Genomic DNA, 16,908 nt, shown 5'->3' with positions numbered 1-16,908 from the left:
GGACATTGTGTAGAAAAATCTCTCGTGGATTTTATTGTTTGTCCTGCATTGCCCCACCAGACAATGACTCAGCAGTAAAGGTGGATTCATATTTAAATTTTATTGTATTTTTAAAGGAAGAATTTGACTTCTCTTTCTGTTTAAAGAAAGCTTAAAACACAGGGCCAAGTTGAAGGAGACAAAGGTGAAGTGAGGGCAGGGGTTGGCTGAGAGCTGGATTTGGGCTGAGATGTGTTTTCTTGGAGTGCCAATGGAAACAAAGATTTACCCTTTATCCCTGGCTATTTCTGGCAGAGACTCCAGCCCTGGTGTCCTCCAGACAGAATCAGGGTTTAACCACTTGTTGGCCTTTTCCTCAAGGACCTTTGTGAAACTTCCTCAAGTTTCTTTGTTCCTCGGCTCCTCTGGGGTGTCCTCCTTGGGTGGGACAGTTCTCCAGTGCCCGTGAAGGCATCGCTCCAACTTTCCTGTATCTAATTAGTGCAAATTACAGAAAAAGCACATCCTAAGTGCCACAGTTTGATAATAATAAGGTCCCAAATTCTGTTTGTTAAGTAGGACAGGTTAAACTTAGTATTTCATCCTCTCTGCTACCTCTGTTTGCCTTAAGTATTCCTCTTGAGTCATCAAATGGTAGTTTGAGGTTTTGAGGCAACAGCATGTTGGTGATGCACATCTGTAATTTCTGTGCCAGTATAAAACACTCTGGAATAGGAATGTTAAAGGGGTAGGATCTTTGTCTGCTGGTTTTTAACACTTTTGGGTCTTGTGCTAATTATTTGTTGTAGATCCCAGACTCTGCTCTCATCATCTAACAGTAATTCAGATGTAAATATATTAAATCACCAGGTTAGTGCAAATAATGCTAAACTTGACTGAATTCATCTGTTAATAATTTTATTCCCTGCCACTGCACTCCTGTCCAGCACTGTGGACTGGAGAGTTGAGGTGTCACCGAGTAATTCTGGAAACTGTCCTCAAGCACTGATTGTTGGGAAAGCCCTGCCTGTCACTTGTTGTAACTTGCTTGGCCATTCCTGCTCCAGCAGAGGTATAAATCCAACTGGAATGCTCCGTGTAATTTGGGTTTATTTATGCTGACAGCAGTCACTCTGCAGTAATATGTTCCCCAGGAGGATGAGAGGCTGGATGGAGGTTGTGTCCTCCCCTCTAAGTGACAACGTAGTGCCACAGCCACAAGACATGTTCCAGTCTGACTGTACCATTGCAGGGCTGCACTGAGTAAATGCTGCAAAATTCCTCAGTTCTTGCAGCTTGGAGCAGCTGCTGGTGGATATTTCGTGAAGGTTCTTAGTAATGATGATTATGGGCACGTGGGGAAAACAAGTGCTGGGAATTACACCTTGAAAATGGTGAACCTCCAGCTGTGCAGCACTGCAGTTCAACACAACAGTGGATTCAGGATAGACAAAAGCTCACTTGGGAGTCTTATTAGAATAGCTAAATGGAAAATTATGTCCTTCAGGGCGGATTTGTAGATGGGGAGATGTAGCTCATAAGCCAGGATTACATTCCAGAATGCACTTCAGATGTGGCTCAGGTTTATTGATCTCAGTGTGTGATCTCAGGCTGGGGAGTGGTGATTGTTACACCAAAGTATTTCAGTCTGTTGTTTTTTTTCCTCTAACTTGGATTCTAAAATATACTTAGTAGGAGTCACCTTGAAGGGATCAGTTCAATGATTTTAAGTTTCTTTTAGTTGTCAGTAACTGGCTGGTTTTGGATGATCCTTCAGTGAGAAAGGTCAAACCAAACAGCTGGTTTCTGTGCCCAGTCTGGGTTATCGAGGGGCCATTCTGGCAACATTTACTAATTCACATCTCAACTTGGCCTCCTTTTTGCTTTCCACTGATGTAAACCTGGCACAAGTTTGAACCTGAAATGTTGGGTTCAAAGCATTTCAGGCTTGGCCAACTGATGTTTCCCAACAGCTGAGCTTTGTTGGAACATTTTCCTTTTCCTCCTGAGACGTTTGTGCTGTTCCTCCCCATGAAAAGCATCTGACAGCTCCTCACATTTACTTGTGTGTTGTCACAGCAAATGCTGCCTCAGTGATGTTGGGGTGAGGTATTTTGATTAAATCTTGAGAGTTAAAGCTCTGGTGCATGTTCTCTATTGTTTTATGTGGGTAGAAAAGATGTCTTGGGCTTATTTTCTTATTTCTTTGATCTCTAGTTGTTTCACCACTGTTTGTGCACTTAGAATTACCTGATGCTACGTCATCCCATCTTAGAGTGCCCTCAAATTTCTTTAGAACTGATATCTTTAAAAAATACAAAGATTTAAATAATAACATCCTTTAAATGAAGGAAGCTTCCCATGCACATATCCCTGATTTATTTGGATATGAAGACAGGTGCCCTACACAATCTTACCTTAGTTCAGACAATTTAGGAAGAATAGTGGTTACATACAGATTGTTTGGGACAGTCATTCAGAGGGAAAGAAATTCCAGAGAAGAAAGGAAATAAAATTTCCAGACTGGGGTGGGGGGGGAAGGAAGAAATATCAGAGAAAGGAAATTCCACTGCAAAAAACAAATAGAGCTTGGAGGTGATCACCTGGATATTCCCAAAACCAGGCTTAGAGAGTCCCATGTGAGGCTGTGCTGAACAGTGTGATAGATGTGGAGATAAAAAGATGGAAAACAAGCAGCCTTGCTTTTTCAGGGAGCAGAAAACCTCTTTTCCCAAAAGACCTTGTATATTAGAACAGAAAAATTTTGTTGCCATCAAAACAGCCAGTGCTCCAAGGTATGGGATGTGTCAGCTGAGCTGTGTTCTGTGGATGCCTGTAGAAGAATACTTGTAGATTTGCTGCAACGATCAGCTGCAGCTTTCCTTGTGTTTTCCCCTCAATTTGAAGATGACACGTTCAGTAAATTGGCTGTTAAATTGAGTTGTAAACATCAGAAAAATAACTCCTGGGAGACATCAATGCCCCTGAGGGAAATATAACAATCATGGAGAAATTCACCTTGTCCTATTGTCTTAGGATTTCTCTTCCCTGAGATTCCAGAGGAGTCAAAGCCAATCAAAACCAAATCAAACTAAAGGAATACACAAGCTGAAGTATTATAGCCCCAAATGGGTGTTCTAGTGGGAAAGGAGAGATCCTTTGATTTCTGTAGTTTACTGCTCAAAGATGATTAAGTTGAAGCTGCACATTGTCCTCTGCTGTCTTGAGAGTCTCTGAGGATAAATCTGTCTCCCTCAAATCCCAGTTTATCTGAGCCATATTCAGCAACATGTGCCTAATTTCCCTTTCACCAACAAGAAACTAATAATGCTTCATGTTAATGTGTGGAAATGTTGGTAGGTGAAGTGGACATTTAAAAGAACTGTGTTTTGTGATGTGTAACTCGTTATTCAGCTTTTCATTTGGTGCAATGATGTATAACTTTTACTGGATAAAAATATGGTGAAACCAGGGAAAAGTTATTAATGCAAAGAGTCGTTCCAACAGCTCTGTATTAGGCATAATTTCCATTCCTAACATATGATGTATGTTCTGGAATCTGGATGTGATTGAGCTGTTAGAACATTAACTCTGGGCAGCCTGAGCTCGTATTTGGGGATTCTGTAACATAGGAAATGTTGATGTGGAAATCTGCACTTCCCTCCTTGCCCTCACCCAGCCTTTCCTGGGTCAATGACACAGTGCCAGGTTGATTTTCCTGCTGAAAATCAGGCTCCACTTTCAGCATTTGAACTTGTATGAATAAGAATTCCTGGGCAAGAAGTGCCGGTGGCAGTGCCGTGCTGGTGCTAAACCAGCTGGGGAAAGAACAACAGAAAAGCAATTCAGAAAACAAATGACTTTCAGGCTCAGCCAGTTTGGGTTTCCTGGTTGAGCTGCAGCCAGAGAACCTGTTTGCCCTGGTGTTGGGAACACTTGGGATGTCTTAAGAGCCCAATGCAAAGTTGATTTTAAAAACAAACAAACAAACAAACCCCTCAGAACTCCCCAACAAAACTTGTTAATAAAAGAGGAAAACCTGCTTTGTGTGGGGACTGCTGCCTGTACCAAAAGTTGAAGCAGCTTTGAGAGCTTTTTCCTGAAGGGACCAGATGCTGCATTTTAAATAAATAAATAAAAATCTTATCAACCTGAGGGGCCTGAGCCGTCTCAAGGGATTAAAGTGCTTTCATTCATTTAACCAGTTACAGCTTCATCCCAGGCTGCCAAATCTGCTGCTCCTGGAGCTGAGCTGTAAAGCTGGGCCTCGGCCTCCCTCCATATGGTCACCCACCACTGCAAACTCCGTTTTACAGGCATTGCTGGTGTGGCCTTTCTGCAAAGTTCTTCTCTGTGCACGAGTGACATCGAATTTCTCCTTCTTCCCTGCGTTCCTCCTTGCTCTGTTATTCCTCCCTGAGCTCTGTGGTGATGGCACAGGCAGGGGTTGACAGCAGATTATTGGCAGATTTGTTTCCACCCATGTAACCTATCTGGGAGTAAACATGACGTAAGGCTGCCAACTGATTACATTCCAGGGCTCTTAAAGGCAGGGAAGGGAAAAACAAACTTCACATGGAGAGAGGAGTTTCTCCCTGTAGCAATAATCCTGTATTGTCCACGTGGAGCTTTTAAAATCTCCTTTTTCTGTTGTTCTTTTGTAACATCCTGAATAGAAAATGCACTTCTGAGTTCAGCCTGTTGAAAAATCTTATCACTGTTAAAAACCCAAATATTCAGCAATGGTGTTGCAGTTAAAGCAGTGCAAAAATACCCTGCACAAAGCATATGAGGATGGAAAAGGAAGAAAAATTTGGAAGTTGGCAACGTGTGGTTGTTTTGTGCCAGTATTTGACTGCTCAGTCACACTTGTGCTTTATCCTGGAGCTGAGGTGGCTGTATGAGGTGCTTTGATGGCTTTGTCATGTTAAGTCAAGATGAAAGTAATTCTTATATTTATGTATGTCTACTTAGGCACAGCATTTGGGTGCTGGGAAGTACAATGTAGATTAGTTTGCTGAGTGGCTGCCAGAGCATGAAATATGAGAATATATCTGAGGGATGAAGGGTATCCAAAGGCTTTGTCTGCAATTCATTGGGTGATTTTTCTCTGTGCAAACCTCAGCTTTCTTTAAATGTTACTTGTAAGCGTTTTTCAGGAGATATTGTTACCTCTCTGCTCACAGACAAATAAGATGTTAAATTTATCTTACAGCAAAGTGTGAGCTGTGTTTAACTGAGTCATTCTGTGGTGGCAACTCCTTATTTAACTTCCAGTTACACGTGAGTTCCTGGGATGTAATGACAACAATCCATGATGTTTCCACGTGCTTTGGTAATAGTTAATTCATTTTTTGTGTGTGGGCTCCTTGGCTTCCCTTTTCCCTGCCTTCCCAAGGGGAATGAGATCCAGGAACATGTTGTCCTTGGTCACTTCAGCACAGGATGGGCGAAGGAACACTTTATTTACTTAATTTTAGTCTTTGCCTTTTTTTTTTTTTTTTTTTTTTNTGCTGAATTCACTTGTGGCTTTTGTAGGATGGAATTCCTGTGAAGTTTTTTTTTTTGCTTTCTTTGAGTTGATTGAGTGAATTGGATCTCAGTTGCACATCAGTTGTAGCCACTACCCTGTTTTCTTGGGGAAGTGAAGGGTTGTGTGGTAGCACAAGGTCTGTGTGAGTGTCTTATTTTTGCCCACTTTGACCTCACTTTGGAACTTTTTAGTTGACTGCAACCAAATTGGGTAGAAATAGAGAGGTTTTAAAAAGTTCTTCCAAGTTCCATGGAAACAGTCCAAGAGAAGGTGGAGACTCAAAACCACCAATTCTGGAGAAGCTGCAATTTGCCTTCACAGAATTTTGCACGTCAGAGAATCCACATGATCGAGGCTCGTCTGAACACTGTTCCCATCAATAGAAGCAGCATTTTTAGGGAGTGAAGTCACTCAGACATAATCTCTGATGCCACAGGAGAACTGACACCATTAATCCTGCTGTTCACAGAATTGCTGGGCTGAAAAACCCGAATTACGGAGCCCAGTTTGAAGTTTAGGAGATGCTCTGGCACTGCTCAGTCGTGCCTTGATCCAGAGTCAGATGTTATGTAGATATTTTTAAAGGAAATAGGATAATCTGAAGCAAATGTCTGTCTGGTATCTGTCTAATCTCAAAGAGAAAAAACAGGTAAAAACTAAAAGAGGAACCAGATGTTGACAAACTAAAACATGGCAGGTTTCTCAAACACGATTTGCTTCTTTCTTTGGCACTATAGATTTAATGGAGAAAACTCCACTCTGTGGTGGGATTATTATTATTATTATTATTATTATTATTTAGATTTTGAGCACTACCTAACAGTAACTTCAAAATTAATTTGGCCTTTATTGATATATTTAAAACTCTGTGTAGTTACATCCTTAGTTATTTAAAAAACCCCTTGGAAACATTGGCCAGAATTCAGAACAGAGCTGTAAAATGACTCAAGCAAGAGAAAGTATCTTGCAATAAAAGATTTGAAGAATTTAAGCTGTTAATTTACAAAGGGAAAAATTGAGGTGCCCTGCTTAGAACATGTGAGTACCTGCTGAGGAGCTCTGTCATCTCCCAGCTCAAAGCACAATGAGAGCCAGGGGCTGAAGGCCACAGTCACATTTGTTTTATTTAAAATTTAAATGTGTTTGCAACAATGGAGAGATTAACTATGAAAATATCCTGTCAGTGGAAGTGTTTCCTGATGGATATCAGCTCTGGAAACAGTCCCACACAGAGCTCAGCACAGTTACAGGGTTAATTACAGGTGGAATGGGTGGAATGGAAGGACCTGTTCCAGCAGAGCACAGGAGATGATCCTGTGCTTCCCTCTGGCCTTGAATGGGTGAACAAATCAATTAAATGCAATTTCTTTTGCCAACTGGAAAAGGTTCTGCTTAATTTTGAGAAACAAGAGAGAGATGATTCTGATGAGAACCTGGTTAGTGGATCCAGGCAGCATGTGGTGGGTCTGGATGGGTTTTGCTTTTCCAAGCATGTTGTGGGTGCTGAATGGTCCTGGAAATGCAGAAATATCCAAGAGTCACCTCAAGCACTTGCTCAGGCAGAAGGGGAGACAGAACAATTGTTATTCACCTTTTCCCTCTCTCAGGGTGTAAGTGATATTGTTACACTTCCAGTGTTCAGACAGTGAATCCTCTTTTCCATGACCTCTCTCATTTTTTAGACCATCCCTCTCTTTTTCCCTGGATTACACTGGTTTATTTGTTTCCTGCTTCTCCTTATCTTTGGAAATGTGGCTCTGCAAAGGTTTTCACAAGCTTAGATGTGTCCTTTCATGAGGCAATTTTTAACCACTTCAGGTTTACAAACCCACTTTGCTACTTCACTTTACCTTGCAGCAAATTAATGTCAGTTTAGTTAGAACTGGGTAAATGGAATTTAATCACTTTTTTTATGTGTTTGATGTAACACTAATGAATTCCAAGCAGATTCCTCACCCCACAGTGACCTGTGGTCTAACCCAGATTCTCTACTGTGTTATTGATCTGTATTTTACAACTTGTGTGCATTGAGTGTGGCAACTGAAAAAAAGCTCTGGCAGTTCTTTATCTATTATTCAGTGACCTGCCTTAGCAGGAATGAAGGTCATGGAAAACTGTCTTCATGGTAGTGATGTCCCATTTTTTTATAACTTTTAGAAACTTTCTAATAAACTTTTTTTTCCCTTTTCTTTTAGAAACTGGGCTTTTTATTTTTAGTCCTTCATGGGAAGTAGATCAGTTTTTGGTTCGAGGTTGGGTTTTTTACCTTTCTTTTTTCTATAATTTTTATATAATTCTTAAATAATGTTTCTATAATAAACACTACAATTCTGTAAGTACAGTTCTCTTTTCATATTGGTAGGAACAGTTCAGTGTAATCATGTCATAATCTTTTTCCCCTTTATGGCACTAATGTTACAGCAACTTTGATCGTGAAAAGCCTTTCCCCTCCTGTGTTGTCCAGTAGCACCTCACATTGTCCTACCAAGGGAATAAATTATGATTATTGTGTTGTCACATGCAGGGCACTAATTGCAGCTGGAGATAAATAATAAATACAGTGTTTGGGGCAGATGTCTGGGAATGATTGGAAGCCTTGAGTAGTCTCAGGCTTTCCAGAGCGGTGCTGCCTTGTTTTAAAGCTGAAATTTTGAAGGCTTTGGCTTGAAACTCAGCAAAACTGCGTTTACAGCCCTTTGCTGATGCTCTTGGTGAGGGCACACAGAAAGCAAGCAGAAATGGAGGAACTGGTTATTCCAAGAAGCTGGACTAGGTTTGGAAAAAACCAAAAATTCCTTGGCATTCTTCCTTGCATCTTGTTCTAAAATAAGGCAGCACCATGGTGACAGGACGAGTCACTCTGCTCTTCCTCCCAGGGAGCTCCTGTTGTGCATCCCCATATGTTCTGGGATATGAATTCCTGCATTTGCTCACTCCCACCAGGCCTTGGGTCACAATTCCAACGTCCAGGCACTGGGATGGCTGGAGCAGGTCCAAAGGCACTGGGCAGTGCTGAATTCTTCCAGACTGTTTCCCAGTTTGGGATTTGAATGGAATATCTTCAGACTAACTCTGGACATTTATTACTAAATGTGGAAGATGAGCAGGGCCAAGGGATGAAACCAAAAGGGATGAATATTCTGCACCCATGTTTAATCTGCCTTATCCTGGAGCCAGCATTCCTGGTCTGGAGGTTTATTTACAGTGTGGCTTGGAGGGAACAGATTGCAGCAGTTTTTCCTGTCCCCAGGAGTCTTTGCTTGGAGTGATCCTATTCCACTAAGCTCTCACCTTGCCTGCCCCTCTTCCCTGCCCGTGGAAAGGTGCTGAGTGGGTGTCTTTAGGTAATTCATTTATGTTGTTTATTACAAAAAATCACCACAGAACACGCACTCCACAAAACAGCAATAAAATTCCTTGGCCTGGCTCAAGGGTTCTGGAAAAGGAACTGAGGAATCCTCTGTGTCACCCCAGACCTGACTGTTGTCTTTAAGGGGATGCTCCTTGTCTGGGCCATTGTTCTGGTTTTCCTGTCTGATTTCTTTCATGGCTTTTTAGAGCTTATTTTGATTTAACTTTTGTTTTTTTCAGGCAGAAAACTGTACAAAATCGAGCGGTCTTTTCACCTGAAGATATCTTCCAAATTTACCTATAGAGAAAAAACACCTAACGAAACAAGACAAAAAAAATTATAAAAAACTACCTAAACTTACTAGAAAAGGAATAAGGAGAAGGAAAACTTGGAACACCCATGTTTTTCTCTCACACTACTCAGCTAAATGTTATTTTTATGTTTATACTTAGGATAATGGTATTTATCCTCTAGAAAAAGTAGATTATATCTGATGGGGAATAACATATCCCTCAATTTAAGGACTAGTTCTTCCCAGGAAATCCTTTAACAATATTATATATTCTTTCTTCACCACTGTGCCACAGAGCTCTGGATTCTGTGGAGCTCTTGGGCTGGTTACAATTCTCTTTTTCTGGTGCTTGTTTTCCAAGAGGGGAAGTTTGTGTGTTCTCTGCCAAGAACACCAGATACCAAACGTTCTACTAGTTACTATATTAGGCTGAGTCATGATAACTGTAAACTTTGTGTGTTTTTATTCCATGGAGAGTAATAATTTGCTACAGAGCCACTTAAAGCAAGAGCTAAAGGTTGTTTCCAGACTGTCTCTAATGAGACAGAAGGAGCTGCCACCTTAAACAGGGACAAGAGATGCCTCTGTCACCTTTGTCACTGAAGTAATATCAAAAAAGGAGAATTATTCTCCCTGTTTTTCTGCGGTTTGTGTGGAAAAAGAACTGCCAGACTTCCCCAACGCATTCGTGTGAGTTCTCTGCTGTGCTGTGATCACTCACCTTAATTTACAGCACAAGAAGCTCGTTGTTCTCCTTTAATCCTGGGAAGTTCCCCCCAGAAATAGAATGTCTATGGAAAAATGATGTGCAATCCTAGTTCACTTTTTAGTGTATGTTTTGGTAGCAGGTCACATCCAGGCTCTCTGCCGAGGCCTCAAAATATTCCTCGTTGGATAACGTGTGCTGGAAAACACAAATGGACATTTTCAGTACCATTGCTGTGTTTTCCATGTGGAATGCTGGGAATCTCTTGAAGAGCTTTCATTACCTTTTCCTTGTTTTCACAATGCTGGATTCAGGCTGAACAGATTTCCACAAATTTAGGGCACAACATATGGTCCCTGTGACCTGCAAGAGCCCTGCAGTTCTGGCTGCTGGCCCTTCCTGGCAACTGGTGGCCACATAACACCTTTTCCTCCTTCACTTCATTTAATTCTTCCCTCCCTGGGTGTTATAAAAAGCTGTAGCTCAGAGACACTGCAAGTCACTGGAATTGCTGTGAATATTTCAGGTTTTAAGTTTGAAATCAGCTGATTTCTAGGCTTTCCTTTAGGAGTGTTTGGGGTTTTTTTTTGTTTTGTTATTTTTTAAAGTGAAGAAAAGATTAAGGAAATGATTGTTCCCTTTTTAAGGATTCATGTGGTTATGTCTGCAGTTCTGCCAAGTGCTCTGCATTGTGTTTTATATCAGATTTAAATACAAGAGGGTTGTTCTATGTATTTTATCTGAATTATTCCTTAGAGAAAATATGAAAGGATTTTTTTCTCATTTCATTTCTTTTACTTTTCCTCAGAGAATTTGAGTAAGAAATAAGCAGTTCTTATAAATCCTTATCTGCTGATAGAAATTTGTTTGAAACAAATATCTGTTCAGTATGTTCAGTATTCAGGTTATACTGGGTGTTGTTAATGTATTTTTGGTCTTACAGACATATCAAGTCACCTGCTGGAATTGTGGCCTTCAGTCATTACAGACTTTGAATACCAAATTGGACAGAAATGCTAAGAAAGTGATTTTTGTTTCAGTTTTTCTTCTTTTTGGTTGTGAAGATCTGTATTTGTTCCACATCAAAACAAACTCACGAATTAAAAACTCTGCATTTTGAAATCAGAACTGGTCACATGATTAACGTGCTTTGTGCACGTGCTTACGCCAGAAGCTTTTTCATTGTATTTGGTATTTGAATTTGGAAATGCATTAAATGCAGATGTGTTTTCCTGCTTTAGGTTGGTGGGACAAAAGCTGGAGTTGTGCGTTTTTTGGGAGAAACAGACTTTGCTAAAGGAGAGTGGTGTGGAGTGGAGCTGGATGAACCCCTGGGAAAGAACGATGGAGCCGTGGCTGGAACGAGGTTGGTCCATCATCCGTTTGCCTTCTAAGATTTTTCTCTGCAGTCTCTTTTGGTTTTTAATATCTCCATGAAACTTTTCAATCAAGGCAGGGAGGCTGTGAACCTGAGTGTCTGCTGATGGGTGGTACACGATGACTTGAATTTTATGAATTTTCTGAAAATCCGGATCAGCCCTCCATTCATGGGATGAGCTGATCTCTCCTACTCCCATGTGGCTTTTATTCATAGCCTGGTAATGGAAAGCACAATTTCCTGCATTTGGAACACCTGCTTGATTTCTGAATGCTCAGTGAAGAAAATCTCTGGATATCTAAGAGCTGTACTAGAGGAAATCTTCCTGAATCCCAGGGGTGAAAGCTCCTGTACCAACAGTTGCCTCATTGTAGAGGCTGGGAGCAGTGGAGCTGCTTCCTCCAATAAGTCCCACTTAGAAAGCATTAATTCACACCATAGTGTGACTTTCTGATTTGCTATAAGGACCAGTCTTTTACCTCCTTAAAAAGAGGTTTTACAAGGATTGTTCCACCTTAACATGGATGATCACAACTTAAAATTGTAAGTGGTATTTGTTTATATGTAATCAAAGATATATAGTCTGTATAATCAAATATGCATAAAGAGTATGTATGTGATATAAAACTACTTGATCCAATTAAAATCTGCTTCTTATTTCTAACTCTCAGCCATCAGATATTGTTGGCAGCTCAGAGGGAGAGGAAAGTTAACGCGTGTAAAACTGACTCTGAATGGAATTTTTTTTAGGAAATAGAGCTACAGCTCAAGTGGAATTTCTGAAGTCTGATATAATCATGCTTCAACCTTTCAAAATCCCTTTTCCAAAAAAAATGTGATTGCAGTGTAGTGTGGATGAGAGACACCAGCTGTTCCATTAATACTTTCAGGCTCCTGATGCGGAATTCTTTGTGAAGCCAGACCGTGCGTGTGAAAAGAAGTTGATTTATACTCTCATCTCCTTACTTTGCTTTTTGGAAGGTACTTCCAGTGCCAGCCCAAGTATGGATTGTTTGCCCCAGTGCACAAGGTGACCAAGATCGGGTTCCCCTCGACCACCCCGGCCAAGGCCAAGGCCGCCGTGCGGAAGGTGCTGCCGACGCCCACGGCCCTGAAGCGCAGCCCCAGCGCCTCCTCCCTCAGCTCCCTCAGCTCCGTGGCCTCTTCCGTAAGCAGCAAGCCCAGCCGTACAGGACTAGTAAGCTCCTTTTTCTGTTGCATGCTCCCCATTCCCTCAGGAATCCACAGGAACGCGCGGGAATCCACAGGAATCCACGTGCCCGTGGTCGGCGTTGAGACTAGAGCAGAGCACGGCACCCGTTAATTGTGCTGGTTCCACTCAAAGCATGCACGAGGGAAGGAAATCTTAGCTAGCCCTGGAGATTTGAATATTTAATACATGTCTAAAATATTTTGAATATTTAATTCAGGCTAACGGAGTGATTGCGATAAGAAAGGGGCTTATGGCACCACCAAACCGGTCTCTGGCTGGGATCTCCATCAGTTGTTTATTTTCACTGCCTCTCTCATAAGAGGTTTGCATTTGAGCTAAAGCTTCCACGGACCTCACTTGTTTTATTCAGCAGGAAGCTTCAGATTGTCTGAAATGCTCCAAATTTTCTTTGTAAAGAAAGAAAATTTCTTTGCGAAAGAGACTGAAAGAGATGAGTCAGCTGAGAAATCCAGAAGTAGCCATTGCCAGGTCCTTGCTGACAAAAAGCCTCTTTCTTTTCTTTTAGATTTGGTTTTAATCTGTGAATTCATAAAGGCTAAATGTTGCCAAGTGCAGTGGCTCAGGTGAATTCTAACAGTACTAATTCCACCTAATACACTTACTATGGATTCTTTTAAAAGTTGTTTTGTTACATAAATGTTCTAATCTTGGGTTGCAGCAGGAAGACGGAAATCTGGGAAAGCTGAATTTTGAGAAGTCTCTTTTAAGGCAATGAAAAGCATAGAAATAGTTGGGTTTTTCCATGGTCACCCTAGATTTTTTCTTCATTTTTTTTTAAGCCAAAATCCATAATTGCATTTAATTAGCAGGAGGTGACTCCCAGTGGTGTGGAACTGGTTCTCTGGGACAGTGTCCCACTGACCGGCAGGTGCAGAGGTGACCTACCCTGGTCCTGCAGGACTGAAGCAGATTACAGAGGTCAGCAGCTGGTCAGGGCACTGGGGTTAATACCTGACCACAAAAAGGATTTTTATTTGGCACAAACACCGGGACTTCATTACTTAATCCAGGGTGGAAGTTGCACTTGCAGCTGCAGAGTGCCCTCTAGTTTGGGATCACTGCACTGACACGTGGAGCTGCCTCAATCCATGAGGAAAAGCATAAATATGGACTTCAGTGTTTTATTTCACATGCTGTGATCCTCTAAGTTACACCTTGTAAAGATCTAGAATATATTTGCTTATTTTGCCTCTGTTGTGCTCCAGGGATTTTGCATGATTTGGGCCATAAAGCACAAAGCTGCTGTAATCCATTACTTCTGGAATTAAAATCCTGTCTTTCTTCCAACTCTTTCTCTCAGGCAACACGAACATTTGGTGGCCATTCAAGTTAAAAGGATTGTCTGAATAATTTGGAGACTTTTTCTTTAAAAGTTAAGCTGCTGAGGAAACAAGATTTCCTGAAATCAGTTCTGACACAGCAGACTTCTTGTGCATCGGTTTTTGGGAAAACTAAAACTTCCCTGAAAATTGCTGGACTCTCACACAGTCTGCTCAGCTATTCAGGGCTCTTGCTGTTTTTCCTGTGTCAGACAAGCAACTGTCAGGTCATTTAATGTTAAACTGGGGAAAATAAAGTCATTTAGATGGAAAAGGGTACAGCAGGTCACAGGAAGCATTTGCTTTACTAACCCCGTGTTTGGAGAGGCTGGAGATATCCCAGTTTCCTTTCCCTGGATGCAGAGTGGTTTTTAATGGATTTCCTTTGTGAAGTTGACAGAAACCTCTTCCCGGTACGCCCGGAAAATCTCGGGAACCACGGCCCTGCAGGAGGCCCTGAAGGAGAAGCAGCAGCACATTGAGCAGCTCCTGGCAGAGAGGGACCTGGAGAGGGCAGAGGTGGCAAAAGCCACGAGTCACGTGGGGGAAATGGAGCAGGAACTGGCCCTGGTTCGGGATGGACACGACCGGGTAAGGGGGTGAGGGCTGCTCCTAAACAGGGAGTACAGGTGGGGTTCTAAAAGTAAAGTTATCCATTATATCAATATATATAATAATAATATCCATATAAATCAATATGATACCCATATAATAATAACAGCCATATCTGTGTAATCCATAATATTCCTCCTCGTTGCTCAGCACGTTCTGGAGATGGAGGCAAAAATGGACCAGCTCCGGGCCATGGTGGAGGCAGCTGACAGGGAGAAGGTGGAGCTCCTCAATCAGCTCGAGGAAGAGAAAAGGTACCCAAAAATGTCTTCAGGAATTAATTCTGTTAAATCAGACTTTGCATTGGTGACTTTCCAAATTTTGAACGATGGGCAATTACTGTGTAAAATCATATTGCAGTTTGTTAAAATTAATGAAGAACAAAACCACCCTCCAGTTTGGAGAGGGGAAGCCAAAGAAAGTGGATTTGCTCAGAGGTTGTAAGACTATTGTTTATAACTGATTTTTATCCAACTCAATACTTGCACTATTGTTTTCTACTATATTTTATTCCTCCTCATATGAAATTAATGGATTGTACCTGATCTTTTTGAAACACTTTTCTTCCACTTCCAAATGAAAAGGTTGATCATCTCATTCCCTGACAGTTCTGGATTAGGAATTTACATTTAAATCTCTTGTGAATAATTCATTACTGTTAGTTGTGTCTATATAGGGGATGTCTCTTGCAGGCAAATCATCAAAGCCATTAATTCTAATGCCTTTTCTAATTCCCTTTCATAACCATTAGAGGAAAGAACTGAGATTACCAAATAGGTGAGGTGGGGTTGGGAAAGGAAATAGTCTGATAAATTGTTGGGTCAAGGTTAGGTGAGGAAATTGTGATAAATTAATTTAGTGGGTTTGGAATACTTTTGCAGAGTAAAGTCTGTTTAGAAACCCAGTGTGAGTGTGTGCCCCTGGAGCCAGTCAGTGTTGGCCTCTCTGAGGGGCCTAAAACCTGAGGTCACAGCTGGAAAATGCAGTGGTAAAAAGGGCAATTCCTTTACAATTTTCCTGCTGCCTCTTCGTGGGACCCAATAGAACAGAATTTTCAAAACAAACAGTCAAGTTTGATCTGGAATTATTTGTATATTTTTATATTCTCCCAACCCCTCCAGGCTTATTCACTCTGTGTTATGTGTTCGGGTCAGTCTCAGCAGTGACCCAAAGTCAGTCTTTAATCCCCTGTTTCCCAAAGCACTGGTGAGACCCACTCCCAGTCCTAAATCCTTATTCTTTTATTTTAGACTCCCATCACTTGTAACTCTGTTTGCAGCAGTGATTTCTGTATCTGTCAGCCAAGCTGTGTGTGTAATTCCAAGGAAAGGAGACATCCTTGTCTCTTCCCTTGCAGCATCTTAGTGATGAAAGATCAAGGGGAAAAGGAGGAGATCTGGCCCCTTGTTCATTGGGATATACCAGAGTCAGGGGAGGGAAGCAATAACTTCTTAAAAATTTGATTTTAAGTCAAATTTTGGCTTCTCTCCTCCCTGATCCCATTCTGAGACTCCTGTGTGGACAAGGCAAGGCTTGTGCTCCCCTTCTGCACCTTGCAGTTCATCCTGACCCCCAGTATATTCCTCTGTCCTGGAGACTGGATTCAATGTGCCCAGCACACATCCAGGCCTATGGATATTTTGGATGTCTCCTAAATTTCTGCCTGGTTCTGCCTGTGATGAATGGTAGAATATATCAAATGTGAGATCAGACTGTTCATTTCAGTCACTCTCTCGAGGACATGCAGGAGGGTGAAAGGATGAGAGAATCAGTGATGATTAAAAAGGTTTCCTTTTTAATTCATCAGAAAATACAACAGAATACACTTTATGTGGTTGCAGGAAGGCCCGTGCCTCCCTTTGTCAGTGATTGTTTAAAGGGAGCCCTTTTCCTTCCCTCTGATGCTTCCTGGGAGAGATTTCTCCTTTGTGTTTCGGGCACTTTGCTGGGGTGATGTCCCTGTAGTTCTGATTTCCACTGAAAATGAGTTTGAAAGCATTTTTCTTCCAAAGTTACCTGAATTTTAATGAGTTGTCCCCACAGGAAAGTCGAAGACCTTCAGTTCCGTGTGGAAGAAGAATCCATTACCAAAGGAGACCTTGAGGTAAAACATCTCCAGCTTTGTAAACAGAATATTTAGGAGGGCACAGGAATGCATTTAGTTTGGGTTAAGAGCACTTTTCTCTGGAAGAGAAGGGCAGGAATGATTAAAAAATGCAATATCCACTTCTGCAGTCCCTGAGTAAACTAATTGTCCTGAAACTGCAGGACTGCACCCCAAATTCCATGCATTTCTGCAATGGCTGTGCAGTGGAATCTTTGTAGTTGTTCAGAGTAATTAAATTAATTCGTAGAAAGTTCTACCTTTTGATATTAAACCAAACCAAACAAAAAATCATTTTGAAGTTGTGACATTGCAAGTTAATATTTAAGCCTTTAAAAATGAATATTGAAGACTAGTCCTGTTTGATCAAATTTTTGAGTAATCCCTGTGCTTCCCTTA

The 16,908-nt window shown here is 41.4% G+C and overlaps 1 protein-coding gene across 16 annotated transcripts in view; it reads left to right on the top strand.

The window, feature by feature from the left end:
• CLIP1 (CAP-Gly domain containing linker protein 1) overlaps positions 1–16,908 on the top strand; it is a 61,961-nt gene that overhangs the window by 14,165 nt on the left and 30,888 nt on the right. For 15 of the 16 annotated variants that reach the window (XM_017814238.1, XM_017814230.1, XM_017814239.1 and 12 more), the window contains exons 4-8: positions 11,104–11,228; positions 12,222–12,438; positions 14,187–14,384; positions 14,556–14,659; positions 16,449–16,509. In XM_017814238.1, coding sequence (XP_017669727.1) covers positions 11,104–11,228; positions 12,222–12,438; positions 14,187–14,384; positions 14,556–14,659; positions 16,449–16,509 — 705 coding nt within the window. The remainder of the gene's footprint in view (positions 1–11,103; positions 11,229–12,221; positions 12,439–14,186; positions 14,385–14,555; positions 14,660–16,448; positions 16,510–16,908) is intronic. The other variant, XM_017814228.1, reaches the window with a different exon arrangement.

Source organism: Lepidothrix coronata, unplaced genomic scaffold, assembly GCF_001604755.1.
Source record: "Lepidothrix coronata isolate B3197 unplaced genomic scaffold, Lepidothrix_coronata-1.0 Scaffold44, whole genome shotgun sequence".
Lineage (NCBI taxonomy): Eukaryota > Metazoa > Chordata > Aves > Passeriformes > Pipridae > Lepidothrix > Lepidothrix coronata.
This window is presented reverse-complemented; position numbering and strand designations above follow the sequence as displayed.